Here is a 24560-nt window from a genome sequence, read left to right on the forward strand (position 1 = left end):
CAAGTCATTAACAAAGTTATTAATAATTTTTATCAATGCTAGTGGAACACAGGCAGTGTTTGTATATTCGTATTTTTTTCTTTTACTCAAATTTTACAATGATAGAAATTTAACATACATATAAAAATAATTTTGGATGAGTCGAAATTGAAAAGCAAAAAATAACACGTAAAAAAAAATGATGAATTGATTAAACAACCTTTTTTTTTTCTTCTCCAGTTTGAGTCTTTTTTCTTCTTCAAGTTGTTTTTTTTCTTCTTGAAGTTTTTTCTCTTCTTCCATTAATAGTTTTGGAATCGCAGAGTGTGATGATGTTCACATTAAGGTTGAGATTGACTTGATGGTAGATACAAAAAAAATAGGGGTTTTACCAGAGAATATAGTTGTTTGAAGTGGAATGAAGAGAGTGATTGGAAATGAAGGTTATTTTATTTTGATACGTGAGATTTTGTGTGGAAACGTGTGAAAATATGCTCTATATTTCTTCCTGTTGTTAGCTTAAAATAAAGAATTATAAAAGAAGAGCGGGGAGTCATATAAAAATTGTACATTAATATTAATTTAAAAAATTATAAATTATGACAAAATACTTCATTGTATTAATAAAATAAAATATATTAAATAAGGGTAGAATCGAAAAAAAATTATGTATACCAAAAAACGGTTATAATAGAAAATCTCCTTTATATATAGGTATAGATTTATAGGTAAAAATTTATATAGAGATATAGATTTTCTCTTAAAATTTATTCTGCAGGTTTAACATATTGTTGATATTTCGTTTGGCAAATGGTAAATACACTACAAATTAAATTTAGGCACATCTAAAATCTATAAGTAACTGCCAAAATTTGAAGATAATAACAAAATTACCTATGGATTAGTCACGCCAAATATTCTGTAGGTCTAAGTTGGGTAATTTTTAGACAGATGAATAAAATATATGTTCATTATATTAACTGTTAACGAAATTTAATCAAAAACAAATAAAATTAAAATTATTATAATTTTCTTATTATACTAAAAAGTAAAATATGTTAATATTTATTATATTCAATCAACTATTTATCTTATTATTATATTTTATTTTATAAATAATAGTTCAATAATTAATTATTATTATTTTATTTTATTAAATATTTGTGTTAGTTAAATTTATTTAATAACTAATATTTGTAATGAAGTGTAGTTTTTATCAATAAATAATGTAAAAATACGTGAAAAATATATGAAAAGAAAAATAAAAATTATGTGTTGGAGTTTTATACTTATGGATTTTTTGTCTATTTGTGGATGAGGATGTCATGGATTATAAAGTTATAATTTATTATAAACAATTTTATAGCATGGTGACCAAATTAATAAAATTTAAATACGAGTAAATAGAAGAAAAATGTGAATTATTTAAATATTTTGATAAACAACACAATGATTTAAAAACTTTGAAAAATAACACAATTAAACAACAAACTTCGATAAACAACACAATGATAAACAACAGAGTTCACTAAACCACACAATCAAAACAACAGAGTTCGATCAACAACAAAATGATTTAAAGACTCAAATAAATAACACAACCAAACTAAAATGAAATGCAACCTTAAAATACAACTTAAACACCATTCAATTACGCTAAGTCATCATATTAAACAACTTTGTGATTCTTCGTTGAGCAGGTAATCCAAATAGTTGTTTAACCCTAGTTGGGTTTTCCCATAAGAAATCGTAGCATTGGTCCAAGAGATTTTCATCACTAATGTTTATGTCAACCAACGAAGACCAAATATCAGACTTAGAGTACTGGTAGGACGTTATGCAACGTTGATGGTGTACATGCTCACTATAATAGTCGGTGCGTCATCTTATGTTTGTAGCTACATCTTGTGTTGTGGTCGCTTGTATACGAGCAACGTCAACCAAATTAGTGGCCACTTCATTACCATGCTTCAAGTAGGACCCAAAAACCTCAAGGTTATTGTTTAACATGGAAATTTGATTTTCAATGACATCCACCATGGGTGTTTTTCTCTTTGATCCCTTTGTTGAGGAGGTCCCACCCGTTTCCCGTTTCCTAAGAGGGCGTAGATTGAGTATTGCTTGGACTATTAGTTGATTCGACATGTGGTTCAGGTGAGCGGGGAAGATCCTCATCAGGAGCATCAAACTCTGGCGGCTCTAGTATGTAATTTATGATATTATCACTTAGATTCACACGTATCTTTTTTGTTGGGCTATGTGTGGTTGCATGTTGATGTGTCCTCCATGCATTTACGGTGGCTTTGTCATTCGACCACAACTCTTCCATAAAGTCATAATTATGGATGGAATTGACACGCCATTTACCGACAAAAGACTTTACCTATAACCAATAATGTTAGTAAAAATATTAGTAATTGTCCTTTGTTTAGGGTTTAAAGAAATGTTGTCAACATTATTAATTATGGTACCTAAATCAATCTATCCCAGACTTCATCCTCTGCCTCAAATTGTTTACTGCTCTGGTTCCATGCAAAACCACTAAGACTAGAAAATAAATTGTGTGTCCTTCAAACTTTTTTGACAAATTTTTACATGATTTTTTGTTATGGTAGGTAGTCAAACCTCGTGTAATGCCATAACAATGTTGTTATAGCCTTGTGTGGTCAAACTACCATAAACTCTTGAACCTCGTCGTGCCTCTTCCACCATTGCACTTAAAAGTGCTAAATCCATATTCGCGGTCCACTTAGTAAACTTTCTCAAATTGCCTAATGAAACTGGACCAACATTTTTACTGCGATCCATCTAAAAATTGTAATGAAAGTTAGGGCCAAATAGAGTAAGAAAATTTCAAAATACAATTTATTGCATAAAATTAATCGTTTACATAATATTGCCAAATTAATTGTGAACATATTCTATAATCATCCCCACGAGGTTGAGCAGCTGAAACTTGTAAATCTTGTTCTAGCAATTCACGATCAACTTCTTCAATGAAAGAATCTTCGTTGTCCACCACGTGGAGAAAGTTATGGATAATACAACAAACACAAACTATATTTTGTCATAATGTTCAAAGAGTAATGTGGCTCGGTCCCACTAGCTATAATTGGGAAACACTTTTTCAAAACACTGAAAACAACTACATTTCACAACACGAATGTCGATGATTAAACAACTCTCGAACCTTTTGTGGACCTCTTCAAGAGTACTCTTTCAAATGGTATTTAAACCCTTGATAAGGTGTTAATATTTGTCCTTTTAACATAAAACCTGGATCGTCAAGATAGTATTTCCCTACAAACATTGTGCAAACCATAATTAGTCCTGAAATGTCTTCAATAAAAATTGTTATACATACCCAAATACCATAAGAGGATCCTCTTGTATCAATGCATATTTTAGTATTCTTGAACCCGAGGTTGTTCCTTCCCACCCGGCCAAAACGTATGTGAATTTCATGTCAAAATCACACGCTGCGAAAATGTTTTGAGTTGGTCAATCTTTTCTTCCTAAAAAACGCAGTGCATCACCATGTGGGACCTTCACGCATACATGAGTGTCATCTATGACACCTAAACAATCCTAATGGGAAAAAAATTATATTTAAAAAAACAATTAAGAACAAACATTCCGAGAAATATAATTGAAATTTGTCATAAATGAACCTTAAAATACGAATATAATCGATTGTTGTGTAAGATCTGAGGTTGCATAACACTGTCATCTAGTTGATTTAAGAATTCTCCCTCCAACACCGAATTCGCATTCAATATGTTATAAAAGTGATGGGAAACTATTTCTCCATACCGATGAAAGAAGAAGGAAACACTCCGATTCTTTACATTATGTCCAATAATGTGGAGAAATTTAGCAAGTTGTTCTTCCACGGTTGATCGATATGCATCCTGAACAAATTCGGTTTGCCTAATTCATTGACATAATTGAATGAATGCTTGTGGTCCCATGCGAATAATGTCATGAGAACGTTTAGTGTGCACCAAGTACTCCATCAGCTCTTGTCTGCGTCGCTCTTTTCGTGGTTCAAACTCGGTAATAGAGTCTGTTGTATCACTTAACATACGCAACAAATATCCAAAAGCAACAATGCAAAGGATCATCATTGATGCAACTTTTGTGTTCTTTTGTATTTGTTCTTATAGTTGTGAAATTAATTTCATGTTTGCACTCGCAATATCGTTATAAATTGCAATTGTTTCTTCAAAATTTTCATTCTTGTCATCCTAAAAATGTGGCGGCGAATTGTTGTCGTTATCCATCCCAATAATGTTGACCTCCATAATAAACAGTCATGTAAGAAAATTTTATTCAAATGGTTGTATATAAGATTACAAATCTTACACATTAGTCATTCTTGAGTTACCATACTATTCACAATTTTAGAGTTAGGGTTAGACTTCTACTATTAGATCAATGGATAATGTTAGTATTATGGTTAGGGTTACTATTATGTAAGAGATTACACAATAAATATAAAAAAAATGTGAATTAATTTTATTTATTAAAATAAATAATATTATTTATTAAAATAAATAATATTATTTATTTTACTAATTACAATAAAATTGTATTTTCTACAACCCAAAAAACAATATAATGTAATTAATTATTTTTCTCATAATAAATACCTTAAAGTTGTTTCAATTATTTTTTAAAATAGATCATAAACAGAAATAACATACAGTACATAATTTACAAAAATATTTCAAGTGGGTAAAGACTTTTTCCCTTAGTTTTTATTAATTAAGGACATCACCTTTTCGAAGAGGTAACTAATTTCTTGAAAAAATGCCGTCTCTTTAAAAGAATAACAAATCTTATGAAGACATTCTTAAAGACAAAAATATCTCTCCATTTTTAAATTATAATTTGTTAAACATTTTCCATTATTTGATTATTATTATTGTTACTATAAAAGTGTAAAATTTAGAATCATATTCTCATGTAAATTATATCAACCGAATATTAATTGAAATAAGCAATAATTAAACATATAATTTTTGTTAATGTATAATAAAGTTTTATATCAATTAATGATTTCTTTACTAGTTTTATAATTAACGGAATAGTCGACAATTTGTTTTAGACCACAAATAATTTTTTATTAGAACTAATTTTATAAGGAGGTAACTTTTTTAAGTACATATAATTTATTTAAAATAAATAACATACATGCGAAAGTCTCCTTTTTTTACACATTTTATCTTTTATTTTGATCTAGTTGAACTTTAAACGTAACAAAGGCATTTAAGATACCATTAAGAAATAATTTAATTAATTAAAATATTAGAAAAAGGGAAAAATACAAATTGAGGATGGAACAAAAATTGTTGATTTTTTGAAAATTTAGATTTTAAAATTGCGGAAAAATAGGAAAAATCAATTCAAATAAACTATATATTTATTTAAAAAAATTGCATACCACAAATGATTTAAATACACCTTCAGTGCCTTATTGACTAACACAAAATTGAATATATAACATTAAACAGATATATTAACTAACATAAAATTGAATATAACATTAAAAATATATATTAACTAACAAAAACCTGAATATAACATAAACAAACCATTAATACTACAATTCAATTAAACATTTGATTATTTTACATCCATACAAGTTAAACAAACAAATTTAACTTTTATTTCTCCATGTTTAAACAAATCCAACAAACTTGAAAGCTCAAAAAGATTAAGGACTAACCTGAAAGAAGAAGATTAGCACCCAACAACCACAGTCCCTAAACTCCACCTACAATTAATAAAACTTTGTAGTACTAAAACACACCACAACCTACAAAGAAAGCACAAATGCATATTAAAACCACCGATGCACAAGCACAACATACATTTTTTTATGAATTAAATAATAAAAAAAATACAAAGAACGAAACAAAACAACTCTACTCTACTGCCAATACAATACAAGGCAATGTAGAACACAAATGAGTGTGCCCAAACCTGGACTGAAAACAAGTATATCTAAACTGGAATGGAGGCACAAGAACCTGGACTTAAGAAGGAAGAACTTTGTTGAGAAGAATGTTTATAAACAACGTCATTCACACAAAAAATATCCAACCTTCTTCTTTGCTTTTCACACTTTATATAAACATGGCACATATGACCGTTGCTTGTGTTGATATTCATGGACCCAATGCCTTGTAAATCACCATCACGAACCAAGCTCTTGGTCAAGGAAAACATCAAAATCTTTGTATGCCTTTTCAAGGAATCTATCTCTGCATGCCTTTTCAAGGAATCTATCTCTGCATGCATTTATCTCAAAAGCATTGTGCCCATGTGAAACCAAATGGAGCACTGTGACCATGTGAAAAACTAGACTAAATGAGGGTAAATTCAAAAATAAGAGATGTTGACATGATTTTTCATCTACATCTCTTCATTTTGAGGGAGGGGATAGTTACTGTTCACAGGTATATCTTTTCATTCTCTTCCTTACAAAACCCTGAATCCAAATAACTGATATTTTCTCACTTTTTTGTCTGTTAACAATACATCTAAAGAAACAAACAGACCTATTATAAAATATAACAGAGATGAACAAAAGAGTAAAAGGAAGACAAATGAGATGAGAATGAATATCTCGTATATTATTTTGTTGAGATCAAAACAAATAGTCTGAATATATATAAGCAATACATTCATTATAGGTATAGTTAAAGAGAGAAATAATCAATCAAATAAATACTATAATCATAACAGGAAAAACAAAATAAAGGTTATTCACCTCTATAAAGAGAAACAACTAATAATTAGAAAAAACACAATTAATATTAAGATTCTTTTATAACTCTGGTATTCATATCCTTTAATATCCCCCCACAAGTTGGGGAGCAAATATTGATGAGACCCAGCTTGGAACAAATACTCTTAAAAGATTGAGGACTTAAAGCTTTGATATAAATGTCAGCCAGTTGTTTTGTGGTGGAAATGGGAAGCAAATGGATGAGACCCTTCTTTAATTTTTCTCTAACAACATGACAATCTATTTCTATATGTTTTATACGCTCGTGAAACACTAGATTTGTTGCAATGTATCTTGCTGAGTCATTGTCATAGTATAAAAGAGATGGTTGCTCAAAAGAAATTTTGAAATCTTGAAGAAGATAAGTTAGTCATTGAATTTCACATGTAACAATGGCCATAACCCTGTATTCAGCTTCACAAGAACTCTTTGATATCATGCTTTGCTTCTTTGATTTCTAGGATATGAGAGAATTCCCAAGATACACACTAAAACCAGTTACTGATTGTCTTGAATCACTATAGGTGCCCCAATCACTATCACAAAAGGCTTTGAGATGAGCAGAAGTGTTGGAAGAGAAAAATAAACCAAGACTTGGAGCTCCTTTAATATATCTGAGAATTCTAATCGTTGCAGTATATTGAGCAATTGTAAGCTTAACAAGAAACTGAGAAAGTTGTTGCACATAAAATGTTATGTCAGTGAATATTCTAAACAAGAATCTTTTGTAGGCTTGAATATCTGTGAAAGGGACACTTCCAGTAGAAGAGAATTTTTCATGATTATTAATAGGAGTGAGTGCAGGTTTGTAGGCTAAAAGACCTGCATCTGTTAACAATTCCAATGCATATTTCCTTTGATTCACCATTATTCATTTTTTACTTCTTGCTACTTCTAGACCAAGAAAATATCTTAAATCCCCAAGGTCCTTAATCTTGAATGTCTGATTCAAGGCTTGTTTAATTCGAGCAATCTCTTCTTTATCATTTCCTACCAATATTATATCATCCACATATACCAATAATGTTGTAAAAGGTCCTTCAGAAGAACTAATGAACAATGAATGATAATTCATACATTGAGTATATCCCATAGAAAGCAAAAATGATGACAGTTTGGCAAACCACTCTCTACTGACTTGCTTAAGGCCATATAAAGCCTTTTTTAGTTTACAAACTTTTCCTGGTGGAATAGAAGTCAATCCAGGAGGAGCAACCATGTATACATTCTCTTTCAAATCTCCATGTAAAAAGGCATTATTTATGTCTAATTATTTCAATTCCCAATTATAGATAGGAGCTAGAGAAAGAAGCAACCTTATGATGGTCATCTTTGCTACTGGAGAGAAAGTATCAAGGTAGTAAACGTTTTTTGTTTGTGTGTATCCCTTTTCCACTAACCTTGCTTTATACCTTTCAAATGTCCCATCAGCCTTATATTTCATTTTGAATACCCATTTGCAACCTATGGCAGCTTTGTCCTTAGGCAGAAGAGTAGTCTCCCAAGTTTGATTTGACTCTAAAGCAGATATCTCACATTGCATAGCTTTTCTCCAACAGTCATGTTTCACAGCTTCAGAATAAGTATTTGGCTCAACATGTGAAGAAAGAGACATAACAAAATATTTGTAAGAAGGTGATAAATTGTTATAAGAAAAAATAGAATTCAAAGGATATTTAACTCTTGAAGATGTATTGGAAACATTAAGATTACAATGATAATCCTTTAAATACTCAGGTGGTCTTTTTATTCTTGTACTCATTCAAACAGATTGATCTGATTCAAAATTTTGTTCTATGTCATGATCTTCATTGAGGTTTTGGTCTATATGGGAACAAACTTCTTCTGGAACCTCAATGTGTGACTCACAATTATTACCACAAGGTGTAAGAATGGCTTGTGATGGCTGACTCAAGACAGGTTGATCTTCAGCAAACAAAATTTGATCATAAATGTCAGGACTGTTAGTTTCATTGCTAGTATCTTGAACCCTTTGATATGGAAAAACATTTCATAAAAGACAACGTCCCTAGAAACAAAAATTTCTCTTGATTGAATATTCAATAAAATATATCCTTTTGTCCCTTTTTTAAAACCAATAAAAACACATTTTGATGCCCTTGGATCAAATTTTCTTCTATTTGTTGACAAAGTGCTAGCATAACATAAAGAACCAAACACCTTTAATCCATTAAAATTTGCATCAGTTTTGTAAAGCATTTCATGAGGAGAAGAATAGTTTAAAACAGGTGTGGGAAGCATGTTTATAATATGCGCAACATGTATCACAGAATATGACCAATAAATTTTGGGTAAATGAGATTGTATCATAAGAGCTCTTGCTAAATATAATAAATGACCATGTTTCCTTTCAACTATACTATTTTGTTGTGGAGTATTGACACATGATGTTTGATGTACTATTCCTTTATTGACAAAAAATGAGTCATGAAAAATTCAGTCTCATTATCACTTCTTATTATTTTTATCGCGGTCTCAAATTGTGTTTGAACAAAAACAACAAAATTTTCCAAAGCCTTGACAACTTCAAATTTATGTTTTAAAAGAAAAATTCATGTGTACCTCGAATAGTCATCAACTATGGTCAAAAAATATTTATGATCATGAATTGATGGTATTGAGTATGGTCCCCAAATATCTACATGAATAAAATCAAAACATTTTTTTGATTTAGATGTACTAATAGGAAATGAAAGTATCTTTTGCTTTGCAAAATGACAAACATCACAAACAAAAGATCTTGTAAGGGATCAACAACTTCACCCATGGATAAATGTAGCAATCAGAGCTCTAATCAGATCTCGGATATCATATTATAAAATAGAACAGAGATGAACAAAAGAGTAAAAGGAAGACAAATGATATGAGAATGAATATCTCTTATATTATTCTGTTGAGATAAAAACAAATAATCTGAATGTATACAAGCAGTACACTCATTCTAGTTCTAGCTAAAGAGAGAAATAATCAATCAAATAAATACTATAATCATAGCAGGAAAAAACAAAATAAAGGTTATTCACCTCTATAAAGAGAAACAACTAATAATTAGAAAAGACACAATTAATATTAAGATCATTCTATAACTCTGGTATCCATATCATTTAATAAGACCCTTAAAGTTGCTCATTGACACACCTTTTGTCAATCCTAAAATCACTATTGTGTACGATCTCTAACCTAGGTCCAATTAGTCGCACTACCATTCAAAATATTGTTTAAAGAAAAGACAAGCATTTAATGTTTTATGCAACACATTTAACACATATTTTCATATCAATGTGAACAAACACAAGAACAAGAAGAAGACATCATTGAAGATCTCAAAGCGTAGAAAAAGATGAGCAACAACTCTTTTCTCAACTCAGTATTTAAAGAAATCTTTCAAGTGGAGGATAAATAGAGCAAGTGATAATAAGTGCAAAAATGTTATCAATTTTAATGTTTAAAAGTTCCAAGTGACCAAATGGGCATGAGAACACTATTTGTGGTCATGTAGCAAAATAGTAAAGTGCTTAAATTATACACATGTCGTAAGATGTTATTTCTTATATTAAGTCACTCTTATGATCTTTGTGATGTGATCGTATATACCACTAGGTCATTGATGCTGACTAATAAATAAACAATGATGGGAAAATAACACTAACTTATATCAATAATAACCCTCACGATGGCAGTTGAAAAAATAATTCGAATGTTGTTTGAGATAATGACACATTTACCTTGATTAAGCCAACAATGTCTCGATCTTAGCAGACTAATTATGTCTCTGTCATAGTTAAACTAAAGATATCCCTGTCTTATCTTAGTCAAACTAAAGATATTTCAATCTTACGTAAGCTAACTATCATAGTTAAAATCGACTTGACAAGAAGATGTGAAAAAAAATAAACACAAATTTTAAGAGTGTAAATTTTTTTAAATTTATACATTTTAATAAAATTTGAATTTATCTAATTTTATATAATACATATACTTTTTTTTTAAAATTACCATGACATATTTTATCATAGAGTATTTTATATCCTCTATAAACATCAATTGAACTTCTAAAATTTTCTATTTTAATATGAATTCTCAAATTTGCTTATTATTTAGTATAAAATAATTAATAAGGGTAATTCCACAAAACCAATGAAATAAATTCTACTACCACTTTTTTATATATATATATATATATATATATATAACAACAATAAAAAAAATTACTGTACCATGAAAAAATTGACTTTTTTTTTATAAAAGTACAAGAATAAGAGGAAGAGTAATTATCATTTTATAGTTTTAATGTTCAATAACTTTGTATATTATCATTTAAATCTTTAAATGATATAAAATAAAAAAATATTAAAAAAATTGAATTTAAAAACGATTAATATTCGTGTTTCCCTTTTTTTTATGTCAGATCAATTTTAAATTTAGAATGAAAATTCAAAACTTCAAATTTTTATTTTCATTGCGTAATAATAATAATAAATATTTTTTATTAATTTTTAATGTTACATTTTATTTTAAATTATCTATTAATTATCAATGTTTCATTGTTTTTAACTTTTGTGTTTACCAATTTATATATATTTAATAAATTTGCTGACAAACTTTAATGTTGAGAAAGAAAAATAAAATATACTACAAGAAAGAGATATTTTGTGCCTTTATAATTTTTAAGAAAATAAAAATAATAATGTTAATTACATAAAAAGTAATAGGTGGCTTTTGAGAAATGTGATCCGAGGGATTTGTAGTTTAGTATGTTATTGAAATATGGGTGCAATTATTTTTTAGTATTTTAATATTTTTATTTTAAAATATAATTAAAAATAGAAAATGTTTATCGAAATGTTTTTTTACATTAATATAAATTAAGAGTTTTCAACTGATATAAAAAGTAACGTAATGCCCGACATAGTTGATTAAATGAAGCCGGTTTAGTTATTGATTTCACCATTAATTGGCACTGCCATGGTAGATGTGCATTAGAACATTATGTCGGTTCATTTATTCTATATTTGGTTGGTTCAATAGTTTCGTGATGTAAATAAAAATAGATTTTGTTAATATTAAGTTATAGGTTATTTTTAATGATAAAAAATAAAATATCCAATTTTTTGAAAAATTTAAATGTATTACACTTCAAATTTTTTCACTTTTAATTGTTTGAAAATGAAAATGAAAAAAAGTTAGAAAGAATATATTTGGTATATTAAAGATATAAATTATTTTATTCTTTCAATAAAAAAACGCTACTATTTCTTTAATATTGATTAACATTGGGATTAATACCAATAAAATGAAAAAATTAAGTTCATTTTATTGTAAATAAGAAATATTATTAGTTCATAACTTCAAAAATAAAATAAGTAAAATAGGATTTTTTTTTTCATATCATTTTCTTAATTTTTTTTATTATAAGACCAAGTTTGTTAATTTATGAGAAAAACATTGAATTAAATGGAAAAGGAAAATATTTTTCTTAGGCTATAGATAGATTTAAATTGAATGTACTTTTGTTAGTTAATTTAGTATTTAACAAAAAAAAAGTGTTAAAAGGTAAAGTAGAACACAAGTAGAAAATATTAAAGCCATACATTAACAATGTGATCATAATAATTACATGCAATTAGTAGTTTTACGTTTAATATATAGTTAGTAAAGTAAATATGGCAAGAGATAATTTATTTGACTAATTTATAAATTCGTTTAATTAATATTAAAATATGTAGTGAAATATATCAAAATAATTTATTTTAAAAGTTTTTAGCATATACGTTATAAAATATTTTAGCTATTTTTTAACTTATAAGTGACTTGACTATATCTCCATCAACAATTTTTTAATTGAATGTATAAATATGTGGATCCTCTTTCTTATAATCAAGACTTTATTTCTAATTAAAAGTGGAATATTTGGTGATAAATGGACTTGTAGAATATTAAAGACAACCTTTTCGCAATTATATTGATAATTGTGTGATCATATATTACATGTAAATATTTTGACATTTAAGATAGTAAATATTTTAATATGTTAGATTTCTTTCTTTTAGATAATTTAGATAAATGTTTATAAAATATCTGAAAATAATGGAGTTATGGGTGAATTTATCCACAACCTGAGGACAGTTGTTATAGGAGTTTTTTTTTATTATATATTATTCTTCATATTCATTTCTATTCAATGTGGAACAAACTCACATTTAGAATCTAAGGTCATTCATGGAGTTTAAATAATCAGTGTTTTTTTCAGTGTAAATGATTAGCTTATGAAATGTGTAATACTTTTCTGAAATGTTTGAAATTTTGTGAGGGAAAAACGTGATCAGCATCCTGTTGTGCTTGTCCCGCGAGGTAGCATTCAATTGTGATCCATCATTGGGAGGGAAAAAGGAAAACAGAGATATTGTTTTTGCGTGATTTGATACAAAATTAAAAGTGAGACGAACTACCTTCGCGGCTTAACCTCAATCATTCGTTTCCTTTGTTGAAACCTTAGCCATTTATGCAGCTCACATGCATGATCAACTCCTTCTGCTGCTCTTTTCTACCGACCCAATAAATAAAAGCAGATACGTAGTAATACCCTTTTGGATTCTGCTGGTGCCGCTCATCAACCATTGCATTTTCATCATTAATTTAGAAAGTGACCCAAACTTCCTGCTCTCAGGAGTATCACATACGTAAAAATTTAATGCCCAGAAAATCTGGTGCCATTAATTAACGTAATGGAAATGCTCTGTTACGTTGCTGCAGTCTTGCCCTTCAATAATCAACGTGTTGAAAATCTCACGTCAACTAGAAATTAAAGTCTTTCATAATATATAAGTGAGTGCAAACTTTATTTTATGAGTCGGTTTTATGGAAATGAATTTGGCTTAAAGTCTATTTTTTAATATGGTATCAGAATCATTTCAGTATTGCGAATATATCTCAACAAGGGTTTGTGTTGGGAACGTGATACCATGTGTTTAAGAGTGCATTTTTCTTCTTCAAGCTATAATCATGTTACTTAGCATATTTAAGGATGAACATGGATTCGGTGAAATATGTCTGTTTGTAGTGGCTACCATTGTGCTTTCAACAATCGTGTTCCCTCTGCTATTTTTCAATGAACTCGTTATTCAGAAAATCAAACTTTCATTCAATAAAGTGTCAGAACTCAATTAGTTAATGTGAATTCTTTGCCATGTTTTTAATTGCTATGGATATAAAAAACACCTTGTCAGTAGAAGATGGAATGTTAAACCTTATGAATTAAATTTCACATGACATGTATCTATATATATATCTATATATATATATATATATATATATATATATATATATGGATCCAGCTTATGCTCAGCTATATGCCTATATAGAAGACAGACAAATCAGAAGGGATGGAAAAGTCTCCCTTAATAATGCTAAAATATATTTTTCAACGTATTATTGACCATGGCAAAACACAGGTATTCAAATAATTTATTTTAAAAAACTTTTTAAAAATAAATTATTGATTGGACTTTTAAAAATGAAATACATTTTTATGTGGTTCATTACAATTTTGATTTTATTAATTATTTTTAGTAAGGTGAATTTATGTTTAAAGGAAATTTTGTTTGAGTGAAATTAAATTTTAAGTCAAAATAAATAATAAAATGATTAGAATGAGATTCTATTAAAGATATAATATCAACAAATTTATAGATATTTCTGGTTGAAAGAAAAAAAACAGAGTAAAAAGGCACTAGAATAAGAAAAGGGACAGTGTTTGGTGCATTAAATTTAATCCATTTATATTTGGTTGACTAAGTGTCCCATGGAGCACTGCACTGCAATAAGTGTGCTTCCCATTTGTCAATGCAATTACTTCAATTCTTTTTGGGGGCATACTAGCAATTCTTTTATAAATAATTCAATTTTTTTTATTCTTTTTTTTTCTAATTTTTTTTTAAAAAAACTAAACATATTTGTTGTAACTAATAAAGCACCTCATGCTTTGTTTATACATGTTCAAGATATAGTTTAGAATGCGCGTTGCAGTAATTTGAAACACCGTCCAAACATAAACTATTTTTTTTTCAAGTTACATATTGGTATAGTTGAATAAACTTTATGTTTTTTTAATCTTTTTTACTTTTATATAACCGGAAATAATTTATATATATATATATATATATATATATGAAAATATTATTTTTCGAGATTAATGAATAATCAAAATCATAGAAATCAAAAACAAATTTCACGCAAATATAGCTACTGAATGAAAAATTACTTTTTCAATTTTGTACTTTAAAAAAATATTTAATGGGTTTGATATTTTAATATATCCATTTGGTTCATCTAAATCTATCAAAATTTCAATAACAAGCCGAGATTCTCATAAACTCTATAACAAACTATTTTCCAATTTTTACTACAAATATATATAAGTAGCAAATTAATTTTTTTAATATTTTTTATTTTCACAAAATATATTAAATTTATTAAATTAAATTTATAATATATGGAAGTTACGTAAGTTGGGTTACGTGTAGGGATGGAAAAAAAAATATTCCTGACCCGTATATTTTTTTTTGAAAAAAACAAGTAAGAAAGTAATCCATGGATCAAAAAAATAGTAATTTTTAAGAATTGTATATAATTTAATTATATATATTTCTGTTTTTTTATTTATAAATGTGAAATTGAAATTACTTTAAAAAAAGATTAATTTTTTAAAACTAGTACAACTTTTTTAAATTTAATTTAGAAAGATCAGATTTATTTGCCAAAATTTTAGAGATTTCAAATTGAAATTTGATAAAGAAAAATGTCATTGAATTTTTTAAACTATTGTATGATATGATCTGATTTTGAAAGAGATAAAAAATATAATAAAAATAAGGAGGAAGTTTTGAATCCAACCTTAGACATAAAATGCAAGAGATCCTTTTATAGGAAAAATTATAACTTTATCAACCCTAAAATTCACCAAAATAAAAATTCATAAAATTGAATTCAGTCCTTTTGTTGTAAAAATATGGTATTCACTTCTCTTTAATTTAGATAAAAAGAGTAATACTAGAATGACTCACCAATAAAAATTGAGATAAAAATTTGATCCGTTTGACCAAAAGAATTAAAAAAAGAAAAAAAAATACTTATTTTATAAAATTAATTTACATAAACAAATTCAGTTTGAAGATTTCAAATATAAAAATAATTTAATCTAAAAATTATTAAAATATTATTTTTTATTCATATTACCGAAATTAAATTTATAAATGAACTAAACAACATATTTTTTAAGCAAGAAATTTTAAAGATAAACTTTTAATATTATTTTAAATAAGGATGGAGTGGCACTGTAGTGAGATACAACGTTAGTTAAAATCACATCTACTATTTATTAGTAGTAGTGAGACCACATATGTTTACACCTCTTTTTTCTCTTCTCTATTTTTTTTTTCATATGATAATATAAAATACAAATACAATATTAAAATTAATTATTATAATAATACTAAAGATACAAAAATATTAAAATTAATTATATTAAAGTTATAAAAACATGTACATAAAAATAGTTTATTTTTATGATTTTTTATAAGGATGATTTCGTAGGGATTATAATTAATAAAACAAACTTTATAGATATATAGATAGATAGACACATGTGTGTGTTTAGTGAACATGGAGGTGGGAAAACATATATTATCTTTAATTAAACATTATTTTAAAGTAATCTTGATCTAAAAATAGAAATAATTAAACATGTAGTTGTTTGAACAGTCTCTGCAATAACGGAAGTAAGACTATGGCACGAGAAGCTTATATAAGAGCAGATCACCCCAGTTGTAGAAAGCACCATCACCCACAACCCTTTCAAAATGATGTCAAGTTCCAGAATCATCTTCATCACCCTATTCCTCCTGGTGCTCACGACCACAAAGAGAGCAGAAGCTGCTCGCACTTTCTTGGTGTTCGGAGATTCACTAGTTGACAGTGGCAACAACAATTACCTCCCAACCACCGCACGCGCCGACTCTCCTCCCTACGGCATCGACTACCCCACCCACACTCCCACCGGTCGCTTCTCCAACGGCTTCAACCTCCCTGACCTAATCAGTATTATTCACTATCCATAACACTTCCACCGTCTTCATGCATATTAACTATTGTATATGGAATTATTAATAATTAGAACATTGTTGCATACAGGCAAGCATATAGGATCTGAACCCACGTTACCATACTTGAGCCCTCAATTAACCGGACAAAAGCTCCTCATTGGGGCAAATTTCGCTTCAGCAGGGTTAGGAATCCTTAACGACACCGGCTTTCAATTCGTAAATTCACCTCTTCTTTTTCTCTGTACATACATTGCAGTAGTTAATTGATCAATGCAGTTAAATTTGAAATGAGTTTGAATTACATCTTGTTGATTGTAACCGTTTAAAAGCATAATTGAGAAGTAATTGAGGTGCGTGACACGGTGCAGGTGGGGATATTGAGAATGTTTCAACAGTTTGCGCTGTTCGAGCAGTACCAGAGTCGGTTGAGTGCGGAGGTGGGTGCGGCGCAGGCGAAGAGCGTGGTGAATGGGGCACTGATGCTGATGACGCTTGGTGGCAACGACTTCGTTAACAACTATTTTCTGACTCCTGTGTCTGCCAGGTCTCGCCAATTCACTGTCCCTCAGTACTGCCGATACCTAATCTCTGAGTATCGAAAAATTCTTTTGGTACGAAAACAATCCACTTTCTTCTTTTCTCTCACTTTCTACCTAAAGTCTGCTATATTTCGGTTACTGTATTAATTCAACTGCCAATTCATGTGATGGGGATAATAGCTGCGTGAGTTTTTGGTGGGAAACAAAGAAATACACACACGTGTGTATATATATATAGAGAGAGAGTCAATTTTTAAATTTAGATGATAATCATATAATATTAACTCAGATGTTACATATGTACCATAAGAAGTTTGGACCTAAGATTTTCTAGGAGATGGATTATCAAGTAACTATGAGAGTTAGGCATTACCAAATTTCATTCTGAACAATTTTGATGTTTAAAAGTAAATTTAAAGAATAATAATAATTGATAGTTTAGATTTATTCAGTTATTATATATATATCACGATCATCAAATTGTACATGATCCTAATGCTTCTAAAATTTTCCCAAACAATATAGACCAATATTTTTTGTGCCGATAAAAAAAAGTATTTTTTGTCAAACATCCCTGTAATAACCTATATTTGTTTATTATATATTTATTCTTCTTTTACGCGCTTATAAAAGTGTTAATTAGTGTTTGAAATTTTGTTAGGTATGTATTGTAACTCAGTTAACCCCACATTATTTCAACACTTATCCAGTAGTACTCTTATTATAAGTGACTAAAAACAGAATAAATAAAGTCATATAGCTTAGTGTTGTTGGGGTGTTTCATAAGAAATGAATGGTAGTCTTCTATTTATTTTATTTCATTTTAATTTTTCCTTTATTTTTTATGGGCACAACTTATTGATTAAGACTCGTCCAATTGGTAAAGTTTCGTTTATTAGTTTAATGAAATTTTTGCAACGAAGCAAAATGATTGATATGGTAGATGTATAAATGATAATGCAGAGGTTGTATGAGTTGGGAGGTAGAAGGGTGCTTGTGACTGGAACTGGTCCATTGGGTTGTGTTCCTGCCCAGCTTGCTACGAGGAGTAGGAATGGAGAGTGTGTAGCTGAGTTACAAGAAGCTGCACAAATATTCAACCCACTTTTGGTTGAAATGACCAGAGACATCAACTCTCAAGTGGGCTCTGAAGTTTTTGTTGCTGTCAATGCCTTCCAAATGAACATGAACTTCATCACCGACCCTCAAAGATTTGGTCTCTCAACATCAACTCATTAATTTCACTTTTTTATTTTGATTTTTTTTATCAGTAAATAGTCATATTACTTTTCTAACTTTTTCACCCACTTTTTAAGTCACATTGCTTGCACTTAAAATTAAAAACAATAAAATTATTAATGCTTTGTTTGGATTAGAGAGTGGAAAATTGTAGGTGTGAAAAACTGTGAGTATTTGAAAAGAAAGTGTGAAAAAAATTTAGAGTGTTAGAGTGAATGTGTGAGATAGTTTATTGAAGTTTGTGAGTGATGTGATGATTGTAAAAAAAATTTTAATTTTTTTAAATATGTAAAATGTAAGTTTTAAATTTAATTTTATCTTTAAAATATTTAAATAATAAAATATGAAATATTTTGTAAAATTTAAATTAACTAAAATTTTATATAAAAAAACTCAAGTTCTTTATCATTTTTAGAACATAAAAGTTTTTCATAAAAAAATTATAAATAATATAATAAGTGTGATTGAAAAAATATTAAAATTTACAAATTCATTTAATATATAAACAAAATTAATTAAGTATTTTATATAATTAATATTATTTATTATTATATAAATTTATTTTTATATAAATAATTATATTTATTTTTATTATTAATAACATTATTAATATTTAATATAAATTAAAAAAATTAATAATAAATTATTTGATTTACATTTATTATCATTATTTTAAAATTTTATTTTAGTTAATATTATTATTTATAATTTTATTATTATTTTATAAATTACTTTTAAATATTATTATTATTTTAATATTTATATTATTAGTATTAATAATACTTTTATATTATTATTTATTTTATTATTATATTATAAAATCATATACATAATTGATTATATATAATACATAATAGATTATATATTATTAGTTTGGAGTTTAAATTCAATCATTTATAAAAAGGTTTATTTAGGTTACTCTTAAACTCTAATTTTAAGAAAATGCAAAAACACATAAAATTGTATTTACATTTTTCTTTAAAAATTGTCTTCAATGTAATAAGTTTTAGATAGTTTTAAAACTTAATTAGAATAAAAAAATTTACATTAATCAAGAGCCTGGTCTCATTTGACGTGGGTGAAAATAAATAAAGGATTTAGATAATTTTAGGAAGAAAACTTATATATTGATTATCTCATTAACAAACTCTAATTGACATTTGTTTTAAAAGAATCTAATATCAAGAAGTTGATTTTAATTATAACTTATCTTATATAATATTCTAAAAAATTTAATAAGTTAACGTAACTTATTTTATAAAATAAAATTTACACTTATTTATATATTATAAAATATTTTATTTTTAATGTGTTTATTTTTAATGACATGTAATCTATGTATCTGATTTTGAATTGTGGGTTTGAGAGCAGGTTTTGTTACATCGAAGATAGCATGTTGTGGTCAAGGTCGTTTCAATGGGATAGGACTGTGCACTGCAGCGTCAAACTTGTGTCCAAATCGTGATACATATGCATTTTGGGACCCTTATCACCCATCTCAACGTGCTCTAGGCTTTATTGTCCAAGACATCTTCAGCGGAACTTCTGACATTATGACCCCAATGAACCTTAGCACCGTCATGGCCATCGACTCCAACATCCCTTATTAACAAATTTAATTATTTCATTCAGTGTGAGCTACTGAGCCAAAAACTTCATTATCATTCTAATTCTACTGTGTCTCCCATTAAGTCTTCTATTTACTATGCTTCCCAATGTACTCTGTGTGCCACTGCAACATCACTTCCACAGGCAGTGTAGTTATAATGGAGTGATTGAGGGTTTCAATGTAAGTTAAGTTTAAAATCTTTGAGTAAATTTTCAATAATAATTTATGCTTTGATGAATTGCAAATTTTATAAAGTTTATTCCGTCAAATCGATGGGACAAATTAAGGATAAACTTGTCTTTTATAATTAAAAATTCATAGAGGCTCTTATAACAAGATAGAAAAATAAACAAGAGCATAAATTTAAAAAGAGCACATAATAAATTTAGCATAGTTTCACTCTCTAAAAAGAAGAAGCGGAAAAAGTGTCTAATTGTGTTTACCTTTGGATTTGCTTATTTAAGAAGAATTAGTGAAACAAAAAGAGAGAGGAGTGGTGCCCCTTGCTCTGTGAAGAAAATAGGAGAAATACAAGTTGCAAGGGTAGTTTTACCCTTTATCCTTGTACTTTAAAGAATTTTATGAACATAAATTGGTGTAGAAGTGGTGCTACAATACTTAGAAGTAACACCATACTTGTGCTTTCTCTAAGATTCAAGTGTGACTTAGAAGTAAGACCATACTTGTGCTTTCTCTAAGATTCAAGTGTGATTGTACATTATATTAAGTCTCTTATAGATATTTTGTAAATACATAATCAATGATGGTTGTTTCCTTAATGGATTATGCATCTCCAACAATTTTTCTTTGAGTATTTTATTTCTTAATTTACATTTGAACTTGTATTTTTCTTATTTTTATCATATTTAATTTATTGAAGAAATGTTTGTAAGTTATTTAAAGTAGGTTTATTTTATTTGTGAGTCCAATTTTAAATATTATACTAATTGACCTTAAAAGATAGAGAATGTATATTGGTTTATGATGAAACAAAAACATTGCATGCATTTTTGTAAAAGGGAAAATAATGATAATTAATGTATTATGAAAAACAATTACTGAGATACTTGATAATAAGAGGGAGTCATATTGTGAATAGGATTAATAATTATGATGAACTTTAGCATAATCCTCGTAATTGATGATGAAAATGAAATAAAATATAAAATTTATAATTTTTTTGTTTAAAATTGGAATTATAAATTTGCTAAAAAGTGTTTAAAATTTTATAATTTAATTTACTCAAGTTTTAATAATAAGTATAAATTCCTAATATTTTTTTTTCTTAATTTGCTTTCGTAAAGAGCAAATGATAATTAGTTATTATTATAAACAATAAAACTGTTATGGTTTATACAAGTCATATTGTTTAGAAGTATAAATTAAGAATAATTTATTGACATTCTCTTCCCTTAATTTATAAAATTGTGGCAAAGTCACAAAACTTAGATATAATGGTTCACTCTTCTTAATTAAAGGATTTGAGGTGAGAACAAAAGTACTTATTCAGTTTACTATTATGTATTATATAATTATCAATTAAAAAAAATGCAAGTCAATTTTTTTTTATCAAACGAATTAAAACATATATAGCGTAACTTATTAATCTCAATCGTTTTTACCGCAAGTTACAGCATATTCTAATTTGCTTAAAATATTATTCTTCCTATTTACATCTTTATTAAAATAATAGTTTTTTGTGAAATCATAAATTTATTTTATGAAATCATAAGTTTCCAATACAAGGAGAGATTCCCACTTTTCAAATCTGTCTTCTTCTTACCATTTTCATCTTCTATTAGGGTCTACAAATATTCAGTAGTGCAAAAAAAAATATATTTTATAACAGTTTTACATGACTTTTTATGATGGTTCTGTTAGCGATATAGATTCGGACGATATAAAAACTCTACACTTTTTATGTCAGTTGAAAAATTGGCACTTACTATGACTGTTATATATAAATTTTTATAACAAAATATATGTCGTAATATGTTCAGATGGAACTTTTTATAACTGATATTTCTATAATAGTCATAGAAATATGACTTACTATAATGGTTCTCATTAGAACCGTCATAGTAAGTGATATTCTATGATAGATATTCTTACCACCCGTCATAGTAAATCAGATTTTTTATGTCATATATTGCAATAACCGTTATAGTAAGTGATTTTCTATGACAAATATTCCTACTACCGGTCATAGTAAATCAAAATTTTTATGTTATATATATATATATATATATATATATATATATATTGCAATAACCATCATAAGTTTGTTTTTTTTCATTCAAATTTCCAAAGTTTCTTAATTTTTAAATATTAATAATTTTGATCCTGAATTTTTATTTATAAAATTATGTTCATTTAATGTTTAATTATTTATAAATTTATTTAATGTTCGATTTACTTATCCGTATTTTTTATTATTTTGGATATAGTAAAATGAAAACCAAAAACATTATGGTTTAAGTCTTTTGGGTATTGACAGTGAAGCTTTTTAAACAAAGACAAAAAAATGTGTTAGACATTAACTTTCACAAATCTAAAGGCTAACTATTAATATATAACTTTTTTTTTTGTTTTTGACAGTGAAATATATGGTCAAAGGTTGAGATCCCACATTCTAAAATCTCAATGTTTTGATTTAATTTGCATACATGAAGATTTAGGAGTTAAAACCAGACAAAAAAAAAATAGCATGTGAAAAGACTGGTCTTAATGTGTTTTTCATATGGGCATACACAATCTCTACCTACAAGAACCAATGTTTCATAAATATGATTTAGATACCAAACAAACACCTGCTTTGTTCTTCATAATTCTGATTTAGGAGTCAAAACCAAACAAAAAAATAGCAAGTGAAAGGAATACTCTCAATGTTATGCTCTTCATTATGGGCTTACTATTCTCTGTTATTGTATTTAGCATAGTAACATAATTTGTAAGCTACTAGGATTTGACAATAGATTATGTCATTTGAGAGAGAATGCATTGACTGTTCTCAAGAACATGATTAATTATCTTTCATAATTTGTTTGGTAACTTTTGTTTCAGGTTTTTAGAAGTTTTTTATTTTGATTTATATAAAATTCAATCCTTAGAATATTGGCAGTTGGCGATGGGTGATTCAGGCAGTGCAAACATTTTCATTCCTAATGCATATAAACTTATGTGTTTTTTTTTGTCGAATTCACCTACCAAATCAGTGTCCCTCTCTAGAGGTATCAAATAACAACATTAAGAATTACTGAAGGAGTACAAATGTTTATAATGTTGTAGTATAATATTGTTAAATTCACACTATATTTGATTAGGTGGTCTTCTATTCAAATCTGGAGGAAGTAATCTACAACATGCAACAACTTTATCATTTCTCTTAATTGTTTATGCATGCTACATTCATGTTGTGAAGAAAACAATACCCTACGGGCAAGAAGTTGTGGATCTAAATAGGCTGATAAATATTGCAAAAAGTCAGGTATGGAATTGGATTACATTATGCAAACTTGGAGATTGAATTTCTGTAAACTTAAGATGACAAAACAAAAGAATATTGTGATGAATTTCAGGACTCTTATACTCACTCAAGTTAAATAATTTTTTTGTGCTGATAAAAACAAAAAAAAATGGAGTATTTTTCTCCCCTTTCATTCTGAGTGGTGGCAAGGCCTCAGGGAAACTAAAAGCAATTAAAACCTTTTTTGTAACGTGTCTAAATATATGTTAATTAAATAATTATATAATCCTATACAAATAGATCCTACAATTTAAAATATTAACCTTAAAATCATGCCGATACAATGGATGAATTAAAAAATGAACTCCTATCAAACTTGGTTATAGTAGATCAAGGTATTGTTTGTACTATTTTTAAAACAAACAAAGTATTTCAAAGTTTACTTAACTCTAGAATCTAGAACGTTTTGCTTAACTCTTACATACTCTTTTTCAAGTTTACCAAAAACTATTATTGTTTTGTTTAAACTTTTAACATTTTGTTTCATATGAAAGAAACAAGGAAGAAATTAAACGAAAGGGCCAAAAAATTGAGAACCACGAGAAACTAATGGAAGAGTAAAAAAATTACTCACTACACAACAAGGAGCTGTCGGAAAGCCAAAGAGATCCACAGAGAACACTGCATGGAGGAGAAGAAGTAGTCGCACAATAGATAAAGATTTAGGGATTAAAAGAAAAAGGGAAAAATGGGAAAGTTCTCAATGAAATAAACAAGTTTTGGTGGTATCAAAGGAGAAACTGCACGAATG

The 24560-nt window shown here is 27.7% G+C and overlaps 1 protein-coding gene across 1 annotated transcript; it reads left to right on the plus strand.

Moving 5' to 3' along the window:
• The first annotated feature begins 16615 nt into the window (after window positions 1-16615).
• LOC137828982 (GDSL esterase/lipase At4g28780) lies at window positions 16616-20515 on the plus strand. Its single transcript, XM_068635771.2, has 5 exons — window positions 16616-16891; window positions 16985-17112; window positions 17265-17507; window positions 18399-18651; window positions 20046-20515. Exons 1-5 carry the CDS (start codon window positions 16654-16656, stop codon window positions 20282-20284), a joined length of 1101 nt encoding a protein of 366 aa, XP_068491872.2. The 5' UTR covers window positions 16616-16653; the 3' UTR covers window positions 20285-20515.
• Window positions 20516-24560: the final 4045 nt, after the last annotated feature.

This window comes from Phaseolus vulgaris, chromosome 7 (genome assembly GCF_051622355.1).
Source record: "Phaseolus vulgaris cultivar YP4 chromosome 7, ASM5162235v1, whole genome shotgun sequence".
Taxonomy (NCBI): Eukaryota; Viridiplantae; Streptophyta; class Magnoliopsida; order Fabales; family Fabaceae; genus Phaseolus; species Phaseolus vulgaris.

Excerpts from the sequence above, each read along its gene's own strand:
- LOC137828982 (XM_068635771.2), top strand. The coding sequence starts at position 16,654 with ATGATGTCAAGTTCCAGAATCATCTTCATCACCCTATTCCTCCTGGTG. Across the intron at positions 16,892-16,984 it reads CAACCTCCCTGACCTAATCA|GCAAGCATATAGGATCTGAA; the intron begins GTATTATTCACT and ends TGTTGCATACAG. Across the intron at positions 17,508-18,398 it reads AGTATCGAAAAATTCTTTTG|AGGTTGTATGAGTTGGGAGG; the intron begins GTACGAAAACAA and ends ATGATAATGCAG.